This window comes from Eulemur rufifrons, chromosome 8, assembly GCF_041146395.1.
Source record: "Eulemur rufifrons isolate Redbay chromosome 8, OSU_ERuf_1, whole genome shotgun sequence".
NCBI classification, from domain to species: Eukaryota; Metazoa; Chordata; class Mammalia; order Primates; family Lemuridae; genus Eulemur; species Eulemur rufifrons.
The window spans coordinates 9,472,672-9,497,704 of NC_090990.1; the positions used below are offsets into that span (position 1 = coordinate 9,472,672).

General features: G+C 40.4%; 1 protein-coding gene across 1 annotated transcript in view; it reads left to right on the forward strand.

Annotated features, from left to right (window-relative positions):
• The first annotated feature begins 2,396 nt into the window (after nucleotides 1-2,396).
• The window catches only part of DNAJC16 (DnaJ heat shock protein family (Hsp40) member C16), a 28,420-nt gene continuing 5,783 nt past the window's right edge, over nucleotides 2,397-25,033 (forward strand). Inside the window, exons 1-8 of the mRNA XM_069479376.1 lie at nucleotides 2,397-2,573; nucleotides 7,148-7,214; nucleotides 8,392-8,704; nucleotides 15,064-15,248; nucleotides 17,701-17,805; nucleotides 18,573-18,731; nucleotides 22,581-22,711; nucleotides 24,451-24,634. Coding sequence (XP_069335477.1) covers nucleotides 2,407-2,573; nucleotides 7,148-7,214; nucleotides 8,392-8,704; nucleotides 15,064-15,248; nucleotides 17,701-17,805; nucleotides 18,573-18,731; nucleotides 22,581-22,711; nucleotides 24,451-24,634 — 1,311 coding nt within the window. The 5' untranslated portion in view covers nucleotides 2,397-2,406. The remainder of the gene's footprint in view (nucleotides 2,574-7,147; nucleotides 7,215-8,391; nucleotides 8,705-15,063; nucleotides 15,249-17,700; nucleotides 17,806-18,572; nucleotides 18,732-22,580; nucleotides 22,712-24,450; nucleotides 24,635-25,033) is intronic.

A 25,033-nucleotide genomic window follows, 5' to 3' on the forward strand; every position in this document is an offset into this window, starting at 1 on the left:
CCTCGGCCTTCCCATCAATATATGGAGGAGTTGGAGGATCCCTAAGGTCCCTTCCAATCTGACGCTCTAGGATTCTATGAATAGGGTTAAAGAGAACGGAGACCAGCAATTGCTTCCCCATCCTAGCAACTGTCGCTAGACGAGGGCCATCTCCTAGCAGGCGTGGAAACCCCTCCCTGGATCGGGGAGGTCTTTCTGGCATCCCGTCATACATAGCGACTTCGCCTCGCTAGGAGGCACGTTTGGGCCTCTTTGGTCACGATCAACCCTTTGGCTCCAGCCAAAGAGCGCGCCTCGTTCCTATAGCAACCGCGCCAGATCCGCGCGCAGACGGCAAGTGGCAAGGGTCAAAACAGATGCGCAGAGTAGAAGCCATCGGCCTGATTGATCTGTGCCTTCGGTGCGCCGGACCTTTAAGTGTCATGTGACGCCCCTCCACCTCGTCTCGTCCCCGCCTCTTTCCCCTCCCCGGCCCCGGCGAGCGCTGGTGTGGAGGGGAAGCTCCCGGCCCAGCGGATTACCTGGAGCACGGACGCTGCAGCCGGTTGGGCAGGTGCCCTTTCCCGGTAACTGCTTCCCGGCGTGACGCGCGGAGCCGCCAACGCGGTGGAGCCGGGCAGGCTCAGGGATCTCCCGTCAATTTCTTGTCGTTCCCAGTCCCTGGTGGGCCCGGGGAGAGCCAGGAGCCTACAGGGCCCGGCCCAGGGCTCTCGGGGGGGCAGTGGGGGAGGGGGCGGTCTCCTGGAGGGTCGCGACCTCCGGCTGGAGCTCGAGGCGGGGCTCAAATTTAGAGTGCGTCTCTGGGAGCCTCTACAAGGTCCCGGAGATGCAGCCCAGAGGGCGGGCAGCCTACCTGTTGGGCAGGTGGTTTCCTGCCCCGAGGCCAGCACCCTCGAGCTCCAGACTGTCAGCAAAAGAACTTCACAGCCCCTTGCCACTTAGGCCCTTCTAACTGGAGAGTACTGACACAGATGAATAAGGCAGTGATCCGTACTGCATGTTAGAAATAATAATAATAGCTACCACTTAATTGTTGACTCGGTGCTCAGTAAATCTTTTACATACATTTAATCCCCCATGACGACCCTTCAAAATAGTATCATTCATTCCCATTTTATGAATGACACTGAGGTTTAGCATGTTTAAAGAACTTGCCCGAGGTCATAAAGTGGAGGACAAATACCAATCTTAGTCTGAATCCAAAGCGCTTGTGTTTAACCAGTAGCTACATAGCCTTCACGTTTTTTGTAGGACAGATATAGGTTGCCTTAACGAGGGAGAAACTTTGTTTTAGGATTTGATTCTGCGTGCATGCAGTCTAGACATTGGTCATCAGATTAGTTAATTTTGTGGAGGCTCCTAAGAAGCATTAAACTCCCACTTGTCAAAATCCACTGCTGTTACAGCTTTGTCCCTCTTGAGTCAGATGTCACGTTAACACTTGAACCTTAAAACTTTATTAATTTATGAAAAATCAAGATAAATGTAACCCTTGAAAAGACATTGTATGGTATAACAAAGATCATGATTCTGAAGGGCAAATGTCTACAATACTAGCATTACGTTGTTCACTAACCAGCCAGGATTGTTTCCAAAACCGGCAATAAATTCAGTCACTACACTCACCAGAGATGGAACTTAAACTTTTTAAGACCATGCCTGTTCTCCAGTCTTTGCTATTAATTCTTCTTTACTTGGAAAAGTAAATCTTTTTCTCACCACTCTTTCTTATCTGAGGTTTCTATTTATAATGATCCTATTACTAACAATTAAATTTAAGAGAAGCTTCTCATTTTCTTGTTTAAGTGGACATGGTGAGAAAGAATACAATTGAGGCATACTAAGTCTTAACTACAGTTTTTTAAAAGTATTTCATATTTGTACTTATTTAACACCCAAACACCACAACTCTCTCATTTTGTAGTTTAGCACATGACAAATCTTATAATTTTATGAGTTTATTTAACATGTATTCAGTGAATTATTCTTACACCATTTATTTTGTTCAAACTATTATCAGAATAAATGAAATAGTGTATTTAAGATATAGTCATCCTGATTACCCTATTTATGTTTTCCTATATTCACTTACTATTTCTGAATCTCATTCATTTTCAGTCATTTCTAAAGCTTTTCTAATCCAAGATTCTGGAGAGTTGCTATTAATTCTTATTGTTCATTTTTTCACCCTATAGTAGTTCTTATTTGTGATATTCAAAAGTAGTAGCAAGATTTTTTGTTTTAAAAGATATGCTCAAACAGCTTGACACTTTTCCTGCAAAATATCTTTGTTTTGTTTTTCATCTATATATCTTATATCTTTACCTAAAAAGCAAGACTGTCCAGGTTTCTGCCACTGAAACTTAATTGCCTCTTCAATCATTTCAGCTCTGGAAAGGAAGAGAAATGGAAGTGAAAAAGTTGAGCATTTCCTGGCAGTTCTTGATAGTTCTGGTTCTGATCCTGCAAATTCTGTCTGCGTTGGATTTTGACCCATACAGAATCCTAGGGGTCAGCCGAACAGCCAGTCAGGCTGATATTAAAAAGGCTTATAAGAAGCTCGCACGAGAATGGTAGGTGAAACAAAAAAATAGAAGTTTAATATAAGCCAAGCAGTCTTAGTAGGGGAATGAAGCCTAAATTATGCTTAGCTTTTATTTGTCTCTGTTCTGTTTTCTGTATATATAATTTTTTATGTAGGAGAACAAATGTTCGTATTCTATAATTTTTAGTGATAAGATCCAAAACCTATGTTTACTCTAAAACTCCCTTTTAGGAATACTTTGGCTTACACAACTGCCTTGGGCTGGGCGTGGTGGCTCACACCTGTAATCCTAGCACTCTGGGAGGCTGAGGCAGGAGGATCGCTCGAGGTCAGGAGTTCGAGACCAGCCTGTGCAAGAGCCAGACCTCCGTCTCTACTAAAAAATAGAAAATAATTAACCGGACAACTAAAAATATATAGAAAAAATTAGCCGGGCATGGTGGCGCATGCCTGTAGTCCCAGCTACTCAGGAGGCTGAGGCAGTAGGATTGCTTGAGCTCAAGAGTTTGAGGTTGCTGTGAGCTAGGCTGACGCCATGGCACTCTAGCCCGGGCAACAGAGTGAGACTCTGTCTCAAAAAAAAAAAAAATTGCCTTATATATTGTTAGCATATTTAATATTCAAGTAAAAAGAGCTTTAATTTTTAAAAAATGTAATCAACAATGGATAAACTACCCTTCCCATGATATGTTATTCATAAAGTAACTCTTTATGAGTGTTAATTGCTAAGGAGAACAATATGCAATCGTGTTCTCTAAATTATTAATTTTTAAGCTTTAAAAAAAAAAGTTTGGAATAAGAGCTTTTTGCCCTCAATTTAAAAAACTTCAGGAACCAAGTGCAGATGTCCCTTGGTATCTGTGGGGGATTGTTTCCAGGACCCCTGAGGACACCAAAATCCATGGATGCTCAAGTCCATATAAAATGGTATAGCATTTGCATATAACCTATGCACATCCTCCAATATACTTCAAATCATTTCTAGATTACTTATAATACCTCATACAGTGGTGAATGCAGTGTATATGGTTGTTATGCTATATTGTTTAAGGAATAGTGACCAAAAAAAAGTCTGCATGTTCAGCATGGATGCAGTGTATTTTAATATTTTCTGTCTGTGATTGGTTGAATCCATAGATGGGGAACCCATAGATATGGTGGGCCAACTGTACGTTACTTTTTTAAAACTCTTATAGAAGTCTGAGCACGGTGGCTCACACCTGTAATCCCAGCACTTTGGGAGGCCAAGGCAGGAGGATCACTTGAGGATCAAACCAGGAGTTTGAAACCAGCCTGGACAACATAGTGAGACCCCTTTTCTACAAAAAATATAAAAATTAGCTGGGCATGGTGGCACATGCCTGTAGTACCAGCTACTCAGAAGACTGAGACTAGAAGATCACTTGACCCCAGGAATTCAAGGTTACAGTGAGCTATGATCAGGCCATTGTACTGCAGTCTGGGTGACAGAGCAAGACCTTATCTCTAAAAAAAAATAAACAAAAAATCTTAGAAAAAATTGTAATTTTACCTGTAGTTAGCAGGATGGCAATAAGACTAAACTTACCGCGCCCGGCCAAGGTAAGGGTAGTTTAAAATACAATGTTTGGGGCCAGGCACAGTGGCTCCTGCTTGTAATCCTAGCACTCTGGAAGGCCAAGGCGGGAGGATTGCTTGAGCTCATGAGTTTGAGACCAGCCTGAGCAAGAGTGAGACCCCATCTCTACTAAACAAAAAAAATAGAACAAATATTAGCTGGGCAACTAAAAATAGAAAAAATTAGCCGGGCGTGATGGTGCATGCTTGTAGTCCCTGCTACTGAGGAGGCTGAGACAGGAGGATCACCTGAGCCCAGGAGTCTGAGATTGCTGTAAGCTAGGTTGATGCCACAGCACTGTAGCCCAGTCAACAGAGCAAGATTCTGTCTCAAAAAAAAAAAAAATATATATATATATATATATATATGCACACACATACACACATATATATATAATGTTTTGAATAAATGTTTTAGACCATATTTATGTCATGAGTACCCCAGAATTGGAAACTAAAAAAGCCAATCTCTAATTATGCAGGACCTCTTTACACCGGAGTTACTTTGTGTATCATTTCAGAGTCTTGCCTCTTTATGTTTAAAGCAAAATATATAAATCTGCAGTTAATTCATAAGGTAACATTCTTTTGGACAGTGTACAGCCTTTGACAATATTTTAAGAGCACAAATGACAGCTTGAATATGTGGGACCTATGAAAATGCACAGGTTTGACTTTTCTGTCTCCCAGAGCTGGAAAGGGTGTTATGATATTAATTAAATGAGTCATATGCTTCTCTCCTTTAATTAGATTCTCTCTAGGAATAATTCATCACCATAGAAATATACCGAGTGTGTCATCCATTAAGAGTCTAAAGTTTTACTTTACTTTTGTAATTCTGCTGTGCTGTTATATTCTGCTCCTTGGGCTGTGGCAATGCTTTACCACTTGGAATAGTTTTAAGTTTCACTTCATAATCGTTTCGTATACTGAAAATAGCAGCGTTTTGCAGTTTGACTTTTCAGAGTGAGCTGTAGCAGGGGAAAGTGGTTAATTGTAGAATTGGATCTATAGCTTTCCTCTATTATGTTTTACTAAGTGTTTCTTTGCCTTCTTAAGAATTTTTCCTTGCTTGGCGAAACCATTTGAAATTACTTTTTTCTCTCAGGAAAACCGTTTCTCTCCCAGTAACTAAGTTTTATCAAAGGTACTTTTCATTTGTCATCCACTTTATCAAAATAACTCCTCCCACCCTAAGAAAAGCAAATTGATATAACATGGTCCAGTCACCTGAACAATGAATTATTAATAATTTTTCTAATTCTTTGTTGTATTACTTTTTCTTTGTTTTTATTCCTGTAGGAGTAACTGGACAGCCCATAGATACTAAGTACAATATTTTCTTCCTTTGAAATTTAAAGGTTGAGTATTATATTGCAGTTCATAATATAATTTCATATTTGCTGAAAATAGCATAGGATGCTACTTTCCTAGGGCTGAATTTATCCTTTTTTAAATGTTTCAACCTTGTAGTATCTTCCTACAATTAGGAAAATATTCCTTATATGCTGAAACTGCCTTGTGGTTTCCTCCCTGTTCCTGAGCCCTGGCCTCTGTTTCAGGACCCGGGTTTTCTAACCCGGCTGCCCCCAAGCCTCCCTCTTTGGTTCAGTTTCTTAAAAAGCCCCTTCCTACTCCTCTTTCCCTACAGAGTTCTATATGTTAGATCTTCATTTATATGATTGCATAATTTTTACCCACTCAGCCTTTCGCCTAAGTTTGAATATTTTTTTTTTTTGTCATCGAGAAACATGCTTTAGAACTACCATCTTGTTTCCTTAAGTCATACTGTTTTCATTATACCTCTGAGATTTTTTTCCCCCCACTAATATTTATAGCAAGGATTAAATGGTTAAGGAAGAAATGATGTCTAAATTCAGTAGTCAAGCATTTGAAGTTTCCTTATATTTAGAGAAATCAGAATATGTGGTATAATTCATTCAAATACATTCCTGCTAGAATGAGTCTATCAAATTGTAGATTTCATTTTTATTCCAATGTATTTGGCACATTTTTAGTAGTTATTTGCTTCCCAGTGGATTTTCTTTCCAGAACCTTAGTCACAGGAAATTTGCTAGAAGTTAACAGAAGTGATTACATAGAGAATAAATTCTGTCATACAGAAGTCTCTTAATAGAGTGAACATTGAAAAATCAATCTGTGCAAAACACTGATTTAGATCATAGGAGGGTCCAAGTAAACCTAGCCCCTTTTTTCCAAAACTTTAAAATCCCCAAAGCTGTAACTGGTATAAAGACAAGATGATTAAAAAATAACATATGCCAGCAAGATGGGTACAGTTAATTGCCAGCTATATGTAATAGCAAATGTTGAAGATTTCATTCTAATATTAGTTGAAATAACTTTGCATGAACTATAGACTTTTCTCCCATCTTAAACATGTGGCCTTGAAATTATTATCTATTTATAAGTAAAAGGCAATCACAGGCAGAATGGAATAAAATGAGAATAACAATGAGAACCAAAATGTTCTAATTTGGAAGTCAGCAGCAAGATACTAATTGAAACATGACTGTTACTAAACAGATTCACTCTCATCCTAAAACTGTTTCTTATGTCTACCTGTATTGTCTGAAGAAATACCTAGGTCAATATCATTTTAACATTGAGATGAAATGCTGCCATTCTAGGAAAAGACGTGGGTTCTTATGGATAAGTGATTTAGCCTTGAGCCAGCTTTAGCAGTGGTTGGGAGCAATGTAAAACATGCGCAATCCCCACCTTCTCATTGAAATGCTGCAGTACTGTCTGGGGCTTTGAAAATGTGCCCAGCTGCAATGTTTTAGGAAGAAATCACCTGTTTCAGAGTTTCATTTATTATAGTCACATAAAGCAACTGATTGCTTCTATGTTTATTTTAAGAAACTATCCTAACAAAATGGCCCTCCATTTCTTCTGATGTAGTGAACTGCGTGAACAAGGATGTTGAATGACTGTGTGTAAAAAATCAAATCCATTCTCTCTGCCTGCCCATTTTTGTTTCAGGCATCCTGACAAAAACAAAGATCCTGGAGCTGAGGACAAGTTCATTCAGATCAGCAAGGCTTACGAGGTAGTGTGTCAGACTGCGATGCATCCATTAGCTGTTATAAAATATGCCTTAGGTGATCAGTTTTATAACGGTCTCTAAAAAGTGCATGTTCCTCATGCCCTTGACCCAGTTTCTAGGTGATAGTAGAGAGAACATATCTAGCCACATCCAATATGTTGAAACGAGTGCCTGAACACTTCAGCTCTTGAAAAAACTGGCCTATTTTAAAGACTTTAATTAGAATTGTAGAATTACCTTGAATATATGTCTATTGCCTTTTTAGAAATTTACATTAAAGAATTCACCTATATTTATTAAACTGGCACAAGGTTACAAATACATTTAAACGCAAGATTTTCAATAATTTTCCAACGTGTCAGCCTAAGTAGGTTGGTCTGGCATATGCATAAAAGATAAGTCCGTGGCTTCCTGATTTGTGTAGGGTAATGCTCTTCAACAAAAAGTGCTTAGCTCATAGAATGACATATCACCCTAAAACAGATTCTTGAATTTTAGACTTCAAAGCTATTTTTAAGTAAAACAAAGGCAACACCATACAGAGTACTGGACTCAATTCTGTAACTACTTTTTTGGTATTTACAGCTTTTCATGTCTTGGTCTAAATTATTCCAACCCATAAGGTCTGACCAAGTCACTTTTCTTGCTATTGAGCCCTGGTGATCAACATTAAGTTTATTTGTTTTACTAAAGTGTTTCGTGTTGTGATAGCTCAAAATTAATGCCAAGATGAGCATGACAACTAAACAACTAAAATATTTTGGTCTTGAATTTTTCTCTAATGTTTCTATCAAGAAAAAAGTTTCTTGGGCCAGGTACGGTGGCTCACGCCTATAATCCTAGCACTCTGGGAGGCCAAGGCAGGAGGATTGCTTGAGGTCAGGAGTTCAAGACCAGCCTGAGCAAAGAGTAAGACCCCGTCCCTAAAAAAGTAAAAAACAAAAGATTTTTTTTAAAAAAGAGAAGGATTTCTTGGTATGTTGAATGACTGACTGCATTTAGACTATCTAATCATGTCAGAATCTGTACATGTATTTTCTTCCTGTGTCTTCCAAGCTGCTTAAAACAAAGTCCTTTGGGTAAAACTTTTCTTTTTTAACTCTCCGTCATCTCGTTTTATGAACCTCTTTTTTTCGTTGTTTTGATTTCTCTCTTTTTTTTTTTTTTTTTATCTTTGTAGATTCTTTCCAATGAAGAGAAGAGAGCACATTATGATCACTATGGAGCTGCTGGAGAGAGCCAAGGCTACCGCTTCCGCCATTTCCATAAAAATTTTTATTTCGATGAATCTTTTTTTAACTTTCCGTTTAATTCTGAGCGGCGGGACTCCATTGATGAAAAGTATTTACTGTACTTTTCCCATTATGTGAATGAAGTGGTTCCAGATAGCTTCAGGAAACCCTACCTCATTAAGATCACCTCGGATTGGTGCTTTAGCTGTATCCATATCGAGCCTGTTTGGAAAGAAGTAGTTCAAGAACTGGAAGGCTTGGGTAAGATCATTTTGTTCATTGGAAGATGTTTATATAAGAAAAGATGACTTTTATATCTCTTGAATTGTATGGGATATTGGGGGAAGGGAGTCGTTAATGTGATTTCTTTTCACAAGCTCATGGTGATTGGTGTCTTCTAGGGACACATTTTCAATTATGTATAAGCCACTTTCGTTTTGCATCACTAATTTGAGCTTTATCAGTATTGTCTCCTAATATCAAGCTGGGAGCCTAATACATAGGAGAAACTTAATAATTACTGGTTGAACGAAGCACCTCTCAAGCATCAATTTTAATGCAGATAATACTATCGTGTTTGTCATTTGACTGTGTGTATTACTTTGCTAGGGCTGCCATAAGAATATACTATAGACTGGGTAGCTCAAACAATAGAGATTTATTTTCTCACTATTCTAGAGGCCAGAAGTCCAAGGTCAAGATATTAATAGGTTTGCTTTCTTCTGAGGCCTCTCCTCTGGGCTTTCGGATGGCCGACTTCTCTGTGTGTATTCACATGGTCATCTCTCTTTGCATCTGGTATCTCTTTCGGTGTCCTTGCCTTTTATAAGGACCCCAGGCATATTGGATTAGGGCCCACACCGGTGACTCCATTTTAACTTAGCTACTTCTTTAAAGTCCCTATCTTAGCTCAGTCTATAATTCTAGTAAGTCAGAACTCAAAATGACAAGGATGGCTGAGGGAGCTGAACTTTATGGTACAGTATGTACCATAATGTGCCAAGAAGAGTTTTTACAGAGGAGTAATTGAATCAGATCTATGCATTAGGAAGCTGACTGGTAAAGCTGTGTGAAGGATAGATTGAAGAAGCTGAGAGGTTTCCAGCCCTGGCGAGACAGCAACCGGTGGCCAGAACTAGGGCAGTGGGAATAGAGAGAGGGGTAGGATCATGGAGGGATCGTGGAGCCTGGGGGCACCTGTCTCCTGGAACCATTTGAATGTGAGAAATGAGGGAAAGAGGATAGAGGGACAGTCTGCATTTTGATCTGAGCTCCTGGTGGGCAGGGAATACAGAAGGGAAGAGTTGAATTCAGGGAGAAGTGGTTGGAAATAACAACTTCAGTTTGAACATTAAATGTGAAACAATACAGACGTAATAATAATAGCTTATATTTATTGAGAGTTTACCATATGCCAAGTGCCATTTTAAGTATCACTTCATATTAAACAACAACCCTATGAGACAGGTGCCATTGCCATCCCTCTTTTACAAGCACTTAGCTCACCCCTGGTACCTCATCCAAGGTCACAGTTGGCGTTTGGCAGTTTGGGGACTTAAAGCCAGGTAGTCTGGCTCTGCAGTCTCATAGCCACGGTGCTGTACTGCCGTTCAGTGTCCTTGAATAGTTGATTGAAGATCTTGCCATTCTTTTTAGTTGTTATGCTATATAATTCTAGTAAGTCAGGACTCAAAATGATAAGGGTAGAAGAAGCTGGAAGTAGCATCCGTAGAATTAATATTTGCTGAGTATTTTATGCGTTCCCTACCCTACTCCCCAAATCCCATGGATTGCCTCAACCTGGAAGGTAGGCTGTGGCTAAACGTATTAGATTAATTTGCTTAATAGGCCATTTTCCTCTTTGGAACATTCAGATTGGTTGAAGATTGCCAACAACTGGTTTCCACTTGGTTATGGTTTGGTGACATTGAGATGTGATCAGGACAGTATCTGTGACCATTCCCTGTCCAGCTGAGGTATCATAATTCTTAAGATAGTTACTGCAGAACTATTTTGAATTGACAGAAAGAGCAGGCAATCTTAGAGATTAGCTGAGTGGTCTGAGGAAGCTCACACATAATCTTAGAATAACATAGAACACCTGACTTGCAGTATATGAAAGAAAGAACAGTTCCACCTGGAGGAAAAATGTTGCACCTATTTGGGTGGAATCTACGGTCACACAATCTGGTAATAACTAGTGTGCAAAAGCATCTGATACAGATGCTTTTATAGACAAGTGTGCTTTCCATTTCAAGGAGGGCCCAGAAATAGTCAGCACTGTCCCTGCTTGAGGAGCTCACCATTAGTTGAAGAGAAAACACGTGTACGTAGAGAATTAACACCACCCTGACATTTGCAGGTTCAGAACAACATAGTGCAGAAGGAGTAAGCACAGAGTGACGAGAAATCCATTCCATATTCTTACTTAAAACTTTTTTCTTTATCAACTTTCATGTACCAGTTACTGTGTTAGATACTAGAGGATATACGATAATAATTTTTATTGAGCATTTCAGTTCCCTGCATTCAAGGGGTTTTATATGGACTATCTTTATCCCCACAGCAACCCAATGCAGGAGTGACTGTCATCCCCATACTATAGATGAAGAAACTGAGGAAGACTAAGGGACTAATCCAAGGTTACATTTCTCTTAAGCAGCAGTGTGGAATATAGACCCAGGAGTTTAATTCTCTTAAACACTGCTCTATAAGCCAGGTGTAGTGGTGCATGCCTGTAGTCTCAGCTATGTAGGAGGCCGAGGGGGGACGATTGCTTAAGCCCAGGAGTTCAAGGCTGCAGTGAGCTATGATTGCTTCACTGCACTCCAGCCTGGGTGACAGAGCAAAACCCCATCTCTGGAAAAAAAAAAAAAACAACACTGCACTGCTTCAGAAATAAGTAAATCCTGATCCTTATGCCCAGGAAACTCAAGAGACACATTTAAATCATCACAGCACACTCAGGGCTTGCTGGGAGGTCTACCAGAGTGTCAGGGAGGTTGAGCCTCTTTAAATCAAGTATCATCTAACGGAAACTCAATTTGGATGATCAAGAGGTGATTATTCACCATGACTTATTATTTAAAAAGAAAGAATAAGGGCCAGGCACGGTGGCTCACACCTGTGATCCCAGCACTTTGGGAGGCTGAGGCAGGAGGATTGCTTGAGGCCAGGTGTTTGAGACTAGCCTGGACAACATAGTGAGACCCGTCTACAAAAAAAAAATTAGCTTGGCATGGTAGCATGCACCTGTAGTCCAGCTACTCAGGAGGCTGGGGTGGGAGGATCTCTTGAGCCCAGTTCAAGGCTACAGTGAGCTATTACTGTGCCACTGCCTTCCAGCCTGGGTGACAGAGCAAGACCTTGTCTCTAAAAAAAATAATAATAAAACAAAAATAATCTGAAAAGAAAGAATAATTCCTATCTTTCAAGGATTTGAGAAGTATGTAAAAATCTCCCATTGTGTAAGAAAAGGATCTGCCTAGATATTGGTCAAAATATGTATTTTTTTCTGCTTTAGCTCTGTGTTCTTGATTTTGTTTTATTTCACATCACTTGGCATTTTTGTAATTTGTTTATAAATAGGTTTGTATTTAGCCAGATTTGACAGTGGCGTGTTCTTCCAGTTGGCTCTGTGCCATCCCTTAAGGTATATTCAAAGGTGGAGAGAAAATAAAGATGTATGTGCTACTGGAGGGAAAAAGAAGGAATTTCCTTAAAAGATGAAATACGTGTTTGTAATTGTACAATGACAGCAAATATAATAGGCACCTCAAATTACTGGCATGATGGACATGTTTGGTACTGCACAGGAAGAAGACCTTCTCACAGCCTCAAAAAGAGGAGAAAATGTAGTGTTTTTAATTCCCCAGGACATGCAAATTAGCCAAAACATTGATTCATATAAAAATCAAGTCATGTTTGCGAAAGAAGTCACATGTGCTTTGGCTGGCTTTTGAATGTGCTCCTCGGGTTCACTTGGGTTTCTGGGCACGTCTGTCTGTTATCTAGCCAGGTCACGGGAATGATTTCACTCGCTGTTGGCCTGGCTGAGCTTGCTTACAAACCCTGAACTTTGGAGTGTAGAGAATTTCAAAACAGGAGGAAGCTGGAAACTGTGGTGTTCACTGTGACTCAGGACCCTAAGTTATTGCCTGTCATCATGGTCATTTCTCAGCCTGCATCTAAGGGAGAAAACAGTGCTGCCAAATTTTCTTACTCTTCTTTCCCAGCTAGGAAAGGGGGTCGGCAGAACCTTAAAAAAATCTGGGCTTCTTATTATACTCTTTTTTTCCTCTTAGAGATGGAGTCTTGCCATGTTGCCCAGGCTAGAGTGCAGTAGCCCGTCGCAGGCATGATTATTACACACTACAGCCTCAAACTCCTGGGCTCAGGCGATCCTCCTCAGTAGCTGGGACCACAGGCACACGTCCTTATACTCTTAACACGTTGACTGCCACACAGAAAAATCAGAAACTTTTCCTTGGGGACCCAGTGTTTTATTACGAAAATAGAATAAAAACTTTGAGTGTAATTTAAAAGTAAACATAAACAGAAAAATGAAATTTATTGACTTCTATTCATTTAATCCACGTTTTTAGAATTAAATTGTTAATATTCATTGTAACAATAAGAACATCAACAAGTAAGATTTTATATATGCTTCATGCAGCCCTGGGGTCAAAAGTAGAGTGAGTTAAAACAACTCTTATGGCAGTTAATGTGTTAAATATTTTCCTTTTCAGGGAGAAAAATACTACAAATTTAAAATATCAGACATCTATTATCATTCTTTATGATGGTCAGTATATAAGGAGAGAAGTTAGAAATGGGATGATGATAGTAAGAATTGAAGTCCTCTGTAGAAGTGAGCCAAGAACATAGCCTGAATAGATTAGGATACACCTGCATTTAATGAAGGTGATGTACGTAAGCCTGAGAATTCAAAAGTCATTTAAAAAAGATGAAACCTAGTCACTTGTATTCTGTTTTAACTGGAAGAAAAAGCTATATTTGTGGCAGCCTGGGAAAAAGTGGGGAAAGGAGGCCAGCAGGAGAGAGAGAGTTCGTCCTTGTTTATCCCACTGTGCGCAGGGACACTGAGCCTATCGGAGGGTGAAATCCCACCCACTAAGAGACAGTCTCTGTGTCAGACTTCACCACAGTCCGGATGAAATGATACTTAATAGTAATAGCTGTGACTAATTAGGCACCTACTATATTCCAGGCTGTGGGTTAGGTTCTTTTTTATAGTACGTCATTTAATCCTCATAACTCATCTGCATTTCATGAATAAAGAAACCGGGGCTCAGCGAGGTTAAATGACTTGCCTAACATTACACAGCTGATGGGTAGCAGAGCTGAGCTTTGAATCTGGATCTGTCTGACCTGGAACACTTTACTTGATTCATTTACTTGTTCAAAGAAAATGGCTGGGCACAGTGCATGCAACTGTAATCTCAGCTACTCGAGAGCCTGAGGCAGGAGGGCTGCTTGAGCCCAGTAGTACAAACGAGGTCAGCCTGGGAAACATGGAGGCCCCCATCTCTAAAGAAATAAGAATAATAAAGAGTGGCAGCTAAGTGCCAGGAACTGTTCTGCCTCAGGGAGCTTATATTCTAGTGAGGGGAGACAAAGAAAGAAAGAAAATATTTAATCTGCCAAATGGTGATACATCGTGATAAAGCAGAGATGGTTACTAGGAAACACCAGGGAGAGAAGCTGCAGTTTTAAATTGGGCTGACAAGGACGGGTCTCGCTGAAAAGGCAGCCCGCAGTGGGTAGAGAGTGAGCCTCTGTGACAGAGGAGAAGAGTGGCGTGAGCAGGAGGTGCAGAAGAGCTCTTCCGGTTTCCCGTGCTCTCCCACAGCTGTCTACAACTCCCGCCCTGATTCTAGGCTGGTTTCTTATTTGGGTTTTTTATTTCTTATTTGTTGATACCCTTAAGAAAACATTTACTAGAAAGGCATATTTCCCAGGATAGGTTAATAAATTGGCCTCTGATCTATGTAGCAATCCCTGGTAAGGTCATTTAGGGTAAGTCAGTCTCTAAGCAACTGATCATAACCCAGGACCTACGTGGTGGTCATGGCAGTCAGCTAGGACTGGGCTCAGATCTTGGTTCCACTGCACACTAACTGTCACTCCAGGTGAGTCTTCCTCAGCCTCTCCCAGCATCAGTTTCCTCATCTATAAAGCTAGTGATACTTACTGTGCAATGTGGTCACAAGTATGAAAAGTAATGATATAAAAGATATAATGTGTTGGACTCTTAAGGTGTATATAGATTTTTGTTTCTTTATGAATAGGAATGCTCTTACAGACTGCTCATTTTTCTTTTGAAATATTTCCTCATGATCTACTCCCAAAATTAGAAATAGTGGGCTAAAAGCTATAAAGATTTGTAATTCTTCTTAAATACTGCCAGATTGCTCTGCAGAAAAACTGAACTGATCTAGAATTCCAGCAGTGGAAGAATGCTGGACAGTCTTTAGGAAAGATAACTCTTCCTACTGGGTCAGGATTTTAATTTCACACCAAAAAATTACTTATCAGCATTTCTTCCAACTGCCATGATGACATAAACAGGCTTCATGTAGACCTTCCCTACTTTTCAGGTGTAGGAATCGGCGTGGTCCATGCTGGGTATGAGAAACGCCTGGCCCATCACCTGGGAGCACACAGCACACCCTCCATCCTAGGAATCATTAATGGGAAAGTGTCCTTCTTCCACAATGCAGTTGTTCGGGAGAACCTACGACAATTTGTAGAAAGTCTTCTTCCAGGGAACTTGGTGGAGAAAGTAAGTATCTATCTAGAACATGGCTGAGAAGTAGCTTAAGAGGTACCTGGGTCTGCTAATTGGGAGTTTATCTGTGGTTCTCTCAGACCTGAGTTTCATTTTGAGCAGGGCAAGACATATCAATGAATTACTCAAACCAAATCATTTAAATGAAATCTATAGGAGACTGAAAATTAAAACATGAACAACAGAGACTAAAAGAATTAATTCCTATTAATAACTGTCTTATAGATTTTACACTGTCATAGGAATCTGAGCCTAAAATGACAGTGACTATTTTCTAAAGAACCAAAAAAATTAGATCACATAGTAGGATAAAGGATTTCTTTCCAGCTCATGAATTTGTTTATGTGAAGGTATTTGTCTTATGAAAATATTCAAATTAAATTATACTTGGTTATATATTTAATGATCATATCTATAAAATTCCAGATTGCATAAAAGCAATTATTTTTGGAGTAACTTTAGAAGCTTATAGTGACACAACAATATGAGTGAATTTCACAAAGAAAAGTTTGAGCTAAAGAAACCAAACACAGGCTGGGCGCGGTGGCTCACGCCTGTAATCCTAGCACTCTGGGAGGCCGAGGTGGGCGGATCGTTTGAGCTCAGGAGTTCGAGACCAGCCTGAGCAAGAGCGAGACCCCATCTCTACTAAAAATAGAAAGAAATGATATGGACAGCTAAAAATATTAGCCGGGCATGGTGGTGCATGCCTGTAGTCCCAGCTACTCGGGAGGCTGAGACAGGAGGATCGCTTGAGCTCAGGAGTTTGAGGTTGCTGTGAGCTAGGCTGACGCCACGGCACTCACTCTAGCCTGGGCAACAGAGTGAGACTCTGTCTCAAAAAAAAAAAAAGAAACCAAACACAGAGTCCATGCTAGTTTATGGTTTTTATATTTAAGCACCTAATTTTTTCCCCAGTATCTTAGTGCAGGGATCAAAGTAACTAGGAAAAGACTCTTATTTTTGCTTTAAATAATTCATTCTTTTAACAATACCAGGGAAAACAAACGTAGAAAAATTTCTATCTTATTTCTACATGTGCTATTCATAAATTGTCCTGCTGGGATCATTATCCGCAGAAGAAATATTTGTTGGAATAAGCTGAAAAAGTCAGAGAGTATTGTGGCTTCCTAAAAGATGATAGGTTGTCCTGATGGTCCTCAAACATATAAAATGGCCTATTCTGTGCCAGGCACAGAATAACGTGAGTGTTGAGGACACTTTTCAAGCAGCTCCTAAGCTAAGTAGGTGGTTGTTTCTATCCATTATGTTGGAGCTCGTCCTGTTGAGTTGGCAGAAATGACCCCTGTACTGAGCTTGCCAGGTAGAGGGAGAGAATGAGGGAATGAGTTGTGGGCAAGCAGAGGTCTGGAGACATGAAAAAGCCTGCTTTGTGTGAAGTCATCATTGGTGAGCAGGAGAGGATGAGGTTAGAGGGGTTAACAGGAATCTCACTGGGAGGCCCTCAGAGCACCTCCATGCCCCTTTAAGGAACTTGGCCTTGGCCTGCAGGTGAGGGAGCCATTGTAGAGATTGCAGCAGAGGAGTGAAATGATCAGATTTGGGTTTTATATAAATCATTCTGGATGTTATGTGGAAAGATAAACTTTTCCGAACTACTATGAAAAATTTCTAGCTAGAAATCTACTTGATTCATGTTTGTAATTTATTCTTTCAAAAGGGATATTTTAAGACATAAACAGGGAAAAAGTAACAATTCAGTTGGCAGTAAATGAAATTATATAAGTTATAGATGGGGTGGACCTTATTTTTATTTAAGCCATTTAAAAAGGGCAAGTATTGCATTATCTTCTGCAGCCTAGTAGATTAAGAAGTGTACTCTAGGCTGTGTGAGTTGGATCATGCCTGTAATCCTAGCACTTTGGGTAGCTGAGGTGGGAGGATCACTTGAGGCCAGGAGTTCAAGACCAGCCTGGGCAACACAGCAAGACCCTGTCTCTAAAAAAAAATAGAAAAATTAGCGGAGCATGGTGCCAGGCGCCTGTAGTCCTAGCTACCTAGGAGACAAGAGAATTGCTTGAGCCCATCACAGGAGTTTGAGGCTGCAGTGAGCTATGATGACACCACTGCACTCTAGCAAGGTGACAGAGTGAGACCCCGTCTCAAAAAAAAAAAAAAAAAAAAAAGAAGAAGAAGTATACTCTATAATTAAGCCAGAACCAACTTTTGGAAGCTCAGTTTTTATAATGTGGTCAGTAATTATTTCAGACATGGTTATGATTTCAATGTATAAGAATTGAAACCAATGAAAATATGAAATAAGTATCTTTTAATAGCTTTAGTCAAATGACAGAAAGATTAGTTGTCTGCATTTTTTATTTTTTATAAACAATTTTTATACATACATGATTTATCTCCTGACTGGAGTATAATACCATTGTTAAAAATTAAATATTGAGACTAACATTCTGGTTTTCAATTTAAGGTTACAAATAAAAATTACGTCCAGTTCCTCTCTGGCTGGCAACAGGAGAATAAACCTCACGTCCTTCTATTTGACCAAACACCCGTCGTGCCACTGCCGTACAAGGTATTGTCTACACTGTTGTAATGTTTTCATTTTGTGTGTGTGTGTGGAAAGTAACCTCTGAATTGGAACTTGTTGCCTGTTTGTCCTTTTTGTAAGTAATAATTTATTCCATGAGAAGTGTTTGAAGACCACAAGTTTTACTTAACCACCATACATTGAGCACCTACTGATGCTAGTTACTGTGCTTGTGCTTTCCCTGCATATATCACTTAATCCTCAGAAGAACCCAGTGATAGAGATATTATCCCTACTTCATAGACCAAGATACTAAGGCTTAGAATGGTCATATAACCTACCCAGGGTCTCACTACAGCGTGGTGAGTATGCAGTTTCCATTTGAGCCTGTCGGACTCCAAACCTGCCCTCTGAATGATGCCCTCTACTACACTTCAGCACACCTCTCATTACTATGGCATGAGATGGGAGAGGAAGGTTTCCTGGCCATTGGCATGGTCACTGCCATCTTACCCAATTGGGGTACCAGTAATTCCCCAAGCCCATGCCTCCCACCTAGTACAGATGTCAATAAGGCGATCATTTTGCTTTATCTGTGCAAAAAAGAAATATTTGTATTTACCTTGTTGGTACAGTTTTTGCGCATGGAGCATCATAGAATCCCTGGAAGCCCACAGCGTGTGAAAGGTCTACTGGAGCTGTATATGCTGGCTTCCATCTCCACCCAGTGACATGAACAAGTCCCACTTGATTTGTAATTTGGATGCTGTGCTATCAATTTCATTTTCTTCCACTCTATTATGTCTGAACAGTTGACTGCTTTTGCCCACAAAGATTATTTATCCTTCGGATATGTGTACATGGGTTCGAGAGGGGCGGAGGAGATGATAAGGCAGTACAACATCAATTCCAACACCCCCACCATCCTGGTCTTCAAAGAACACATAAACAAGCCTGCTGATGTTATCCAGGTATGTAAGGATCACCTTGTTTCAAGATTTCCTTCACATTTTATCTTAAGCCTTCATGTAAATAAACACCAAAACTGAACACAAAGTAGTTGAAGGAAAGAGAAACTGGTTTTCAATTTCTTCCTTCAGATGCACAAAATTCAAAAAGGAGTTTGTTTTTTATCTGACTTGGTATAATTTTGCTTAAAAAAAAATCTTTTATCTCTAAAGTGCTCCTGTTGTAAAGCCAACCATCTTTTTCCAAAATAAATTACAAAAATTGGGCCAGGCATGGTGGCTCACACCTGTAATCCTAGCACTCTCAGAGGCCAAGGCAGGAGGATTGCTTGAGCTCAGGAGTTTGAGACCCTGAGCAAGAGTGAGACCCCGTCTCTACTAAAAATAGAAAAAAATCAGCCTGGCGTGGTGGTGTGTGCCTATAGTCCCTATAACTCGGGAGGCTGAGGCAGGAGGATCGCTTGAATCCAAGAGTTTGAGGTTGCAGTGAGCTATGATGACACTGCTGCACTCTAGCCTGGCAACAGGGTGAGACCCTCTCTAAAAAAAAAAAAAGAAAAAAGAAAAGGCCAGGTGCAATGGCTCATGCCTGTAATCTTAGCACTCTGAGAGGCTAAGGAGGGAGGATCGCTCGAGGTCAGGCATTCAAGACCAGCCTGAGCAGGAGCAAGACCCCGTCTCTACTAAAAAATAGAAAGAAATTAACTGAACAACTAAAAATATATAGAAAAAATTAGCCGGGTGTGGTGGCGCATGCCTGTAGACCCAGCTACTCGGGAGGCTGAGGCAGAAGGATTGCTTAAGCCGAGGAGTTTGAGGTTGCTGTGAGCTAGGCTGACGCCATGGCACTCTAGCCAGGGCAAAAGAGTGAGACTCTGTCTCAAAAAAAAAAAAAAGACACTCAGGACTATTGAAGGTGTAGAAAAATAAGTTTTTGTTTGTTTGTTTGTTTTGTTTTTTTGCTTTGCAGGAGGAAGTAGGCTTTCAGAAAAGAAATTTGATAATATTGTAATAATCCCCTTGATTCATGAGTCATCCTGAGTACCTATTATGTGCCAAACACTGTTCTGGGTGCCAGGGGTACAGCAATGAACAAGGTCAAGAGAATTCCCTGCCCCGTAACCTATTGGAGAAGACACAGTCAGCATAATGTAGTCTCTTATAGTATATTATATAGGGATAAGTGCTAAGGAGGAAAATAAAGCAGGAAAGAGGAATGTAGAGTATTAGGGGAGAAGTGTTGCAGTTTTAAGGTAGAATGGCCTAGAAGGCCCACATTAAGAAGGTGACACTTGACCTGCAAGAGGTGAGATACCTTTTAGGAATCTAATCTTTCTTAATCATTAATCTTCTGTAATGTGCTAACTCATGTTAATGTATTTTCTAATGTTAAACCTACCTTGGGCCGGGCACGGTGGCGCACGCCTGTAATCCTAGCACTCTGGGAGGCCGAGGCAGGAAGATCACTCGAGGTCAGGAGTTCAAGACCAGCCTGAGCAAGAACAAGACCCGATCTCTACTAAAAATGGAAAGAAATGATTTGGACAGCTAAAAATTATATAGAGAAAAAAAATAGCCAGGCATGATGGTGCATGCCTGTAGTCCCAGCTACTCAGGAGGCTGAAGCAGAAGGACTGCTTGAGCCCAGGAGTTTGAAGTTGCTGTGAGCTAGGCTGACGCCACGACATGCTAGCCCGGGCAACAGAGACAGACTATGTCTCAAAAAAAAAAAAAAAAAAACCTACCTTGCATTCATGCGCTAAATCCAGTGGGATCGTGATTTAAATTATGCTTTCAGTATATATTGCTGGATTCAGGTTGCTAATGTTTTGTTTAGGACTTTCACATTCACGTTCAGAAATGAGATTGACTTCTAACTTCTCTTTCTCATGATGGGGCTTTGGCTTCATGAAATGAGTTGGGATATGTTCTCTTTCTGTTCTCAGGAAGACTTGATATAAGATTGGATTATCTTCCGTGAAAGGTTAATTGAAACCATCTATAATGCCATCTGGGCCTTGAGTTTGGGTTTTTCAGTCTTATTTTAAGGAAAGATTTTTGACTTACTGATTCAGTTTCTTTAATGGTTATAGAACTTTTAGATTTTCTGGGTTTTTTAGCGTTTGCTCAATTTTTCTAGAAATTTTTTCATTTCATCTAAATTTTCAGATTTAAATAACCTTTTTTTTAAATAACCTTCTGCAATGTAGATAGTGATGCCTTCTTGTTATCCCTGATAATGGTTCTTTGTGCCTTCTCTTTTTTTCATGATTGGTTTTACCAGAGGTTTGTCAATTTTATTAGCTTTTTCAAAGAACCAATTTTGGCTTTGTTAATTCTTATTATATACTAATATTTGTTTTTATATGTTTTATTTCTTTCTTTTATACTTTTGCTTTTCTTTTTAACTTCTTGACATAGATGTTTAGTTCATTAATTTCTTTTATTTTCTTTTTTTTTTTTTGAGACAGAGTCTCACTCTGTTGCTGGCTAGAATGCTATGGCATCAGCCTAGCTCACAGCAACCTCAAACTCCTGGGTTCAAGCAATCCTGATGCCTCAGCCTGCCAAGTAGCTGGGACTACAGGCATGCGCCACCACGCCCGGCTATATTTTCAGTTGTTCGGTTAATTTCTTTCTATTTTTTAGTAGAGACGGGGTCTCGCTCTTTCTCAGGCTGGTCTCGAACTCCTGGCCTCAAGCAATCCTCCCGCCTTGGCCTCCCAGAGTGCTAGGATTCCAGGCGTGAGCCACCGTGCCCGGCCAATTTCTTTTCTAATATATTAATTGTGGAATTATCCAAGTATTATTTTATCTGCATCTCAAAGTTTTGATAAGTAATATTTTCATCAATCATCTAAATTCAAAACATTTTCTTTTTTGGCCACAGTGTAGAAGTCATCAAAACATTTTCTAATCTGATAGGCTTTCTTCTTATTCAAATTGTGTTTCTTAATTTGCATACATAAAAGGAAATATTTACACTTCTGGTTTGCATTTTATATTGAGTTTTAGATTAATTACATTGTGGTCAGTACGTGCTGTATATGATTTCAATCCTTTGAAATATATGAAAATTATTAATAACAAAATGGTCATCATGCAGTTTTGTGGTCTTCCTTTAATGTCGTAACATGTTGCTTTGGGGTTTATTTTTAATTCAATTTGGTACAAATCCTGAATAGAAATAAATTTGCCTAAAATTCAAAATGATTGACTTTTTAAATTTGTCATCATAGAACAGTATACAAAAGTTCTCCAGTGGAAAGAATACTTGATTTTTCCTTTGACCCGAAATAGCCACATCATTGCTTTCAGCCCTGCATTGTTGAAATAGATCACCACGTGTTTATTTGCTCAAACAGGTCTGTCTTATTTGGTTATATTACTTCAGCCAAGGTCAGCCACATTACTTTTTTTTTTTTTTTTTTTTTTTTTTTGAGACAGAGTGTCACTCTGTTGCCCGGGCTAGAGTGAGTGCCGTGGCGTCAGCCTAGCTCACAGCAACCTCAAACTCCTGGGCTTAAGTGATCCTACTGCCTCAGCCTCCCGAGTAGCTGGGACTACAGGCATGCGCCACCATGCCCGGCTAATTTTTTGTATATATATTTTTTAGTTGTCCATATAATTTCTTTCTATTTTTAGTAGAGACGGGGTCTCGCTCTTGCTCAGGCTGGTCTCGAACTCCTGACCTCCAGCGATCCACCCGCCTCGGCCTCCCAGAGTGCTAGGATTACAGGCATGAGCCACCGCGCCCAGCCAGCCACATTACTTATTAAGCTTGTAAGTAAGCTTTCTCATTTGCAGTGAGAAAACTGAATAAAAACGTATTGCTTCTTGGTTTTTCTATAGGCCCGAGGTATGAAAAAGCGAGCCATCGATGACTTCATCACCCAAAACAAGTATTTGTTGGCCACCAGGCTCACCAACCAGAAGTTGTTCCATGAACTCTGCCCTGTGAAACGGTCTCACCGACAGAGGAAGTAAGGACTCAGGGCTTTGCCTCTGCTTGACATTGCAACAGAGAGGCCATTCTGTATTTTACCACAGGGTGATTAAACATCTACCCTGTGACAGTCAGAATTTATTCGTCACTTGACCAAATATTAACAACCATAATGGTAGTAGGATGTATCAGTCCAGGGAGCCACAGCACCAAATTATTGGATGTGCCCGCCTGGTCTAGGGGTCAGAGAAGATCTCCCTAAGATACAATGCTTTAGCTGAGACCTGAAGGATGAGCAGCCTTTAGCCAAGTGTCAATTTAAAGAAGCATGGAGTATGAGAGAGTTACTGTCCCTACTAGAGCATTTCATGCAGCGTGAGTCTTTGGAGGTCTTAGAAAGGAGCCAGTCTAATAATTAAAAAGTAAGGAAGTATAGAGTACTGAGTTAAAATAATCAGCTGGGAATTAGGAAGGCTAAAAACTTACTCAATTAAGTATGTGAAAAGTTATTATACAGAGTATCTAAAAAGTCTGGAAATACAGGGAAAATATTTGTTACATGTTTCTGAGGTAAATGAATCAGTGGCTTTAAATTTAGGGCTATTTCATCTGTAAAAGGTATCTGGACATGGGAGAAAACATTGACCATATTATTTGAAAATACAACTAAAATATTGTTTAAAATAAAGAATTTCCCTGTTTCCAGACTTTTCAGATTCCCTTATAGGCTAAGAGAGAAGAAAGAATCACTTTAATTTAGACTTTCTTTATTAGACATAAAAAGAGAACATCCTGACTATAAGGACTGTTGTCTACAAAGCCGTCAAGAAATATCCCAAATCCACACACTTCTCTCTTTTTTTTTTTTTTTTAAACCATTGCTACCCTAGAACAGGCCACCTGCCACCACGGTGGCAGCTTCCTAACTAGTCTCTCCGCTCCCAGTCTCGTGCCTACCAAACAGTTCTCCACACATCAGCCAACTGATCTTTAAAAATGCGAGTCGGATCGAGCCATTCTCCATCTCGGGATCTTTGCACTAGTCCTCTCTTCCCAGGGTGCTCTGACCCTTTCCTCTCACGGTGCACTTTATTCAGGTCCCTGCTCAAACGTCACCTCCGGTGTCGCTTCCTGGCCAGGCTGTCTAATGGATTATGACTCCCACCCCACTCTGGCCTCCCTCTCTCCCCTTTTTTTCTTCATTTTTTTTTCATAGCACTTGTTACCTGTCATGATAAATCTTTTTATTAGTTTTCTGTCTTCCCCACTGGAATATAAGCTCCGTGAAGGCAAGAATGTTGTCTCTCTACCTGGCATATAGTTAGTGCTCAGTCAATATTTGGGGAAATGAATGAGTGAATGAATAAACAGCAAAACTTTCCATTGGAACGTTGCAAAGGAAGCCTTTTGGAATGAGGCTCAGTGGCCTCTGGCCTGAGACAGGTTCGATCAGCCCTCCCTGTGGTGGAAGAACTAGAACACATGGCTTCTAAGAGGCCCTGCTGCATCAAGGACTCAGTGACCCATGTCTTGAAAGAAATTGCTAAACGTCGTGAAGACATTTGGTTTGGGAAAAACATCACCAACTTGGAAAAGCGGCAGGTCATTAATGACTTGGAAATCCTCCCTCATCAGAGACATCAGCTTTCCTTGTGCAAAATGTGTTCACGTCTACAAGATGAGCGCCTCCTCTTCTCCACCTCCACTTGCCATTACGCGTGCTGGCCCTGCCCTCAGGGGTTGGTTGCAAAGTTTTCTCTTTTCTGTGTTGTGCAGGTACTGTGTGGTTTTACTCACTGCCGAGACTACCAAGTTGGGCAAACCCTTCGAGGCTTTCCTGTCCTTTGCTCTGGCAAACACTCAAGACACCGTGAGATTTGTGCACGTCTACAGCAGTCGGCAGCAGGAGTTTGCCAACACCTTGCTACCAGACGGCGAGGCGTTTCGAGGGAAATCAGCGGTGAGCTGCCGATCCTTCCTGATCCCAGGCTCTTCAGAGCACATGGCGCTGGATTCTGTTTCCTCCTTCCCTGGGAGCATGCAGTACAGATTCCAGGAAATGTGGAAATCTCTGAAGCCTATTTTGAAAGCCCAGTCTTAAGACAGTCTTTCACCTGGTCACTTCGCATTCTAGGTTTCCACCTCAGGCCTCCACAGAAAGCATCTTTCCTATCAGTAAATGCTGAAGTGCATCGGTCCTTCTCACTAGTTCTTCCCTATGGCAGGCCTAGTCTTGCAGGATCCTAGACCTACAGGTCTTTAGGCCACCAGTAATATGCTTCGGAGATTTCCCCTCCTGCCTCTTTCACTTCATCCTAATTATCTCTCCTTCCTTTCTCTTCCCTTGTCATCATTGCTC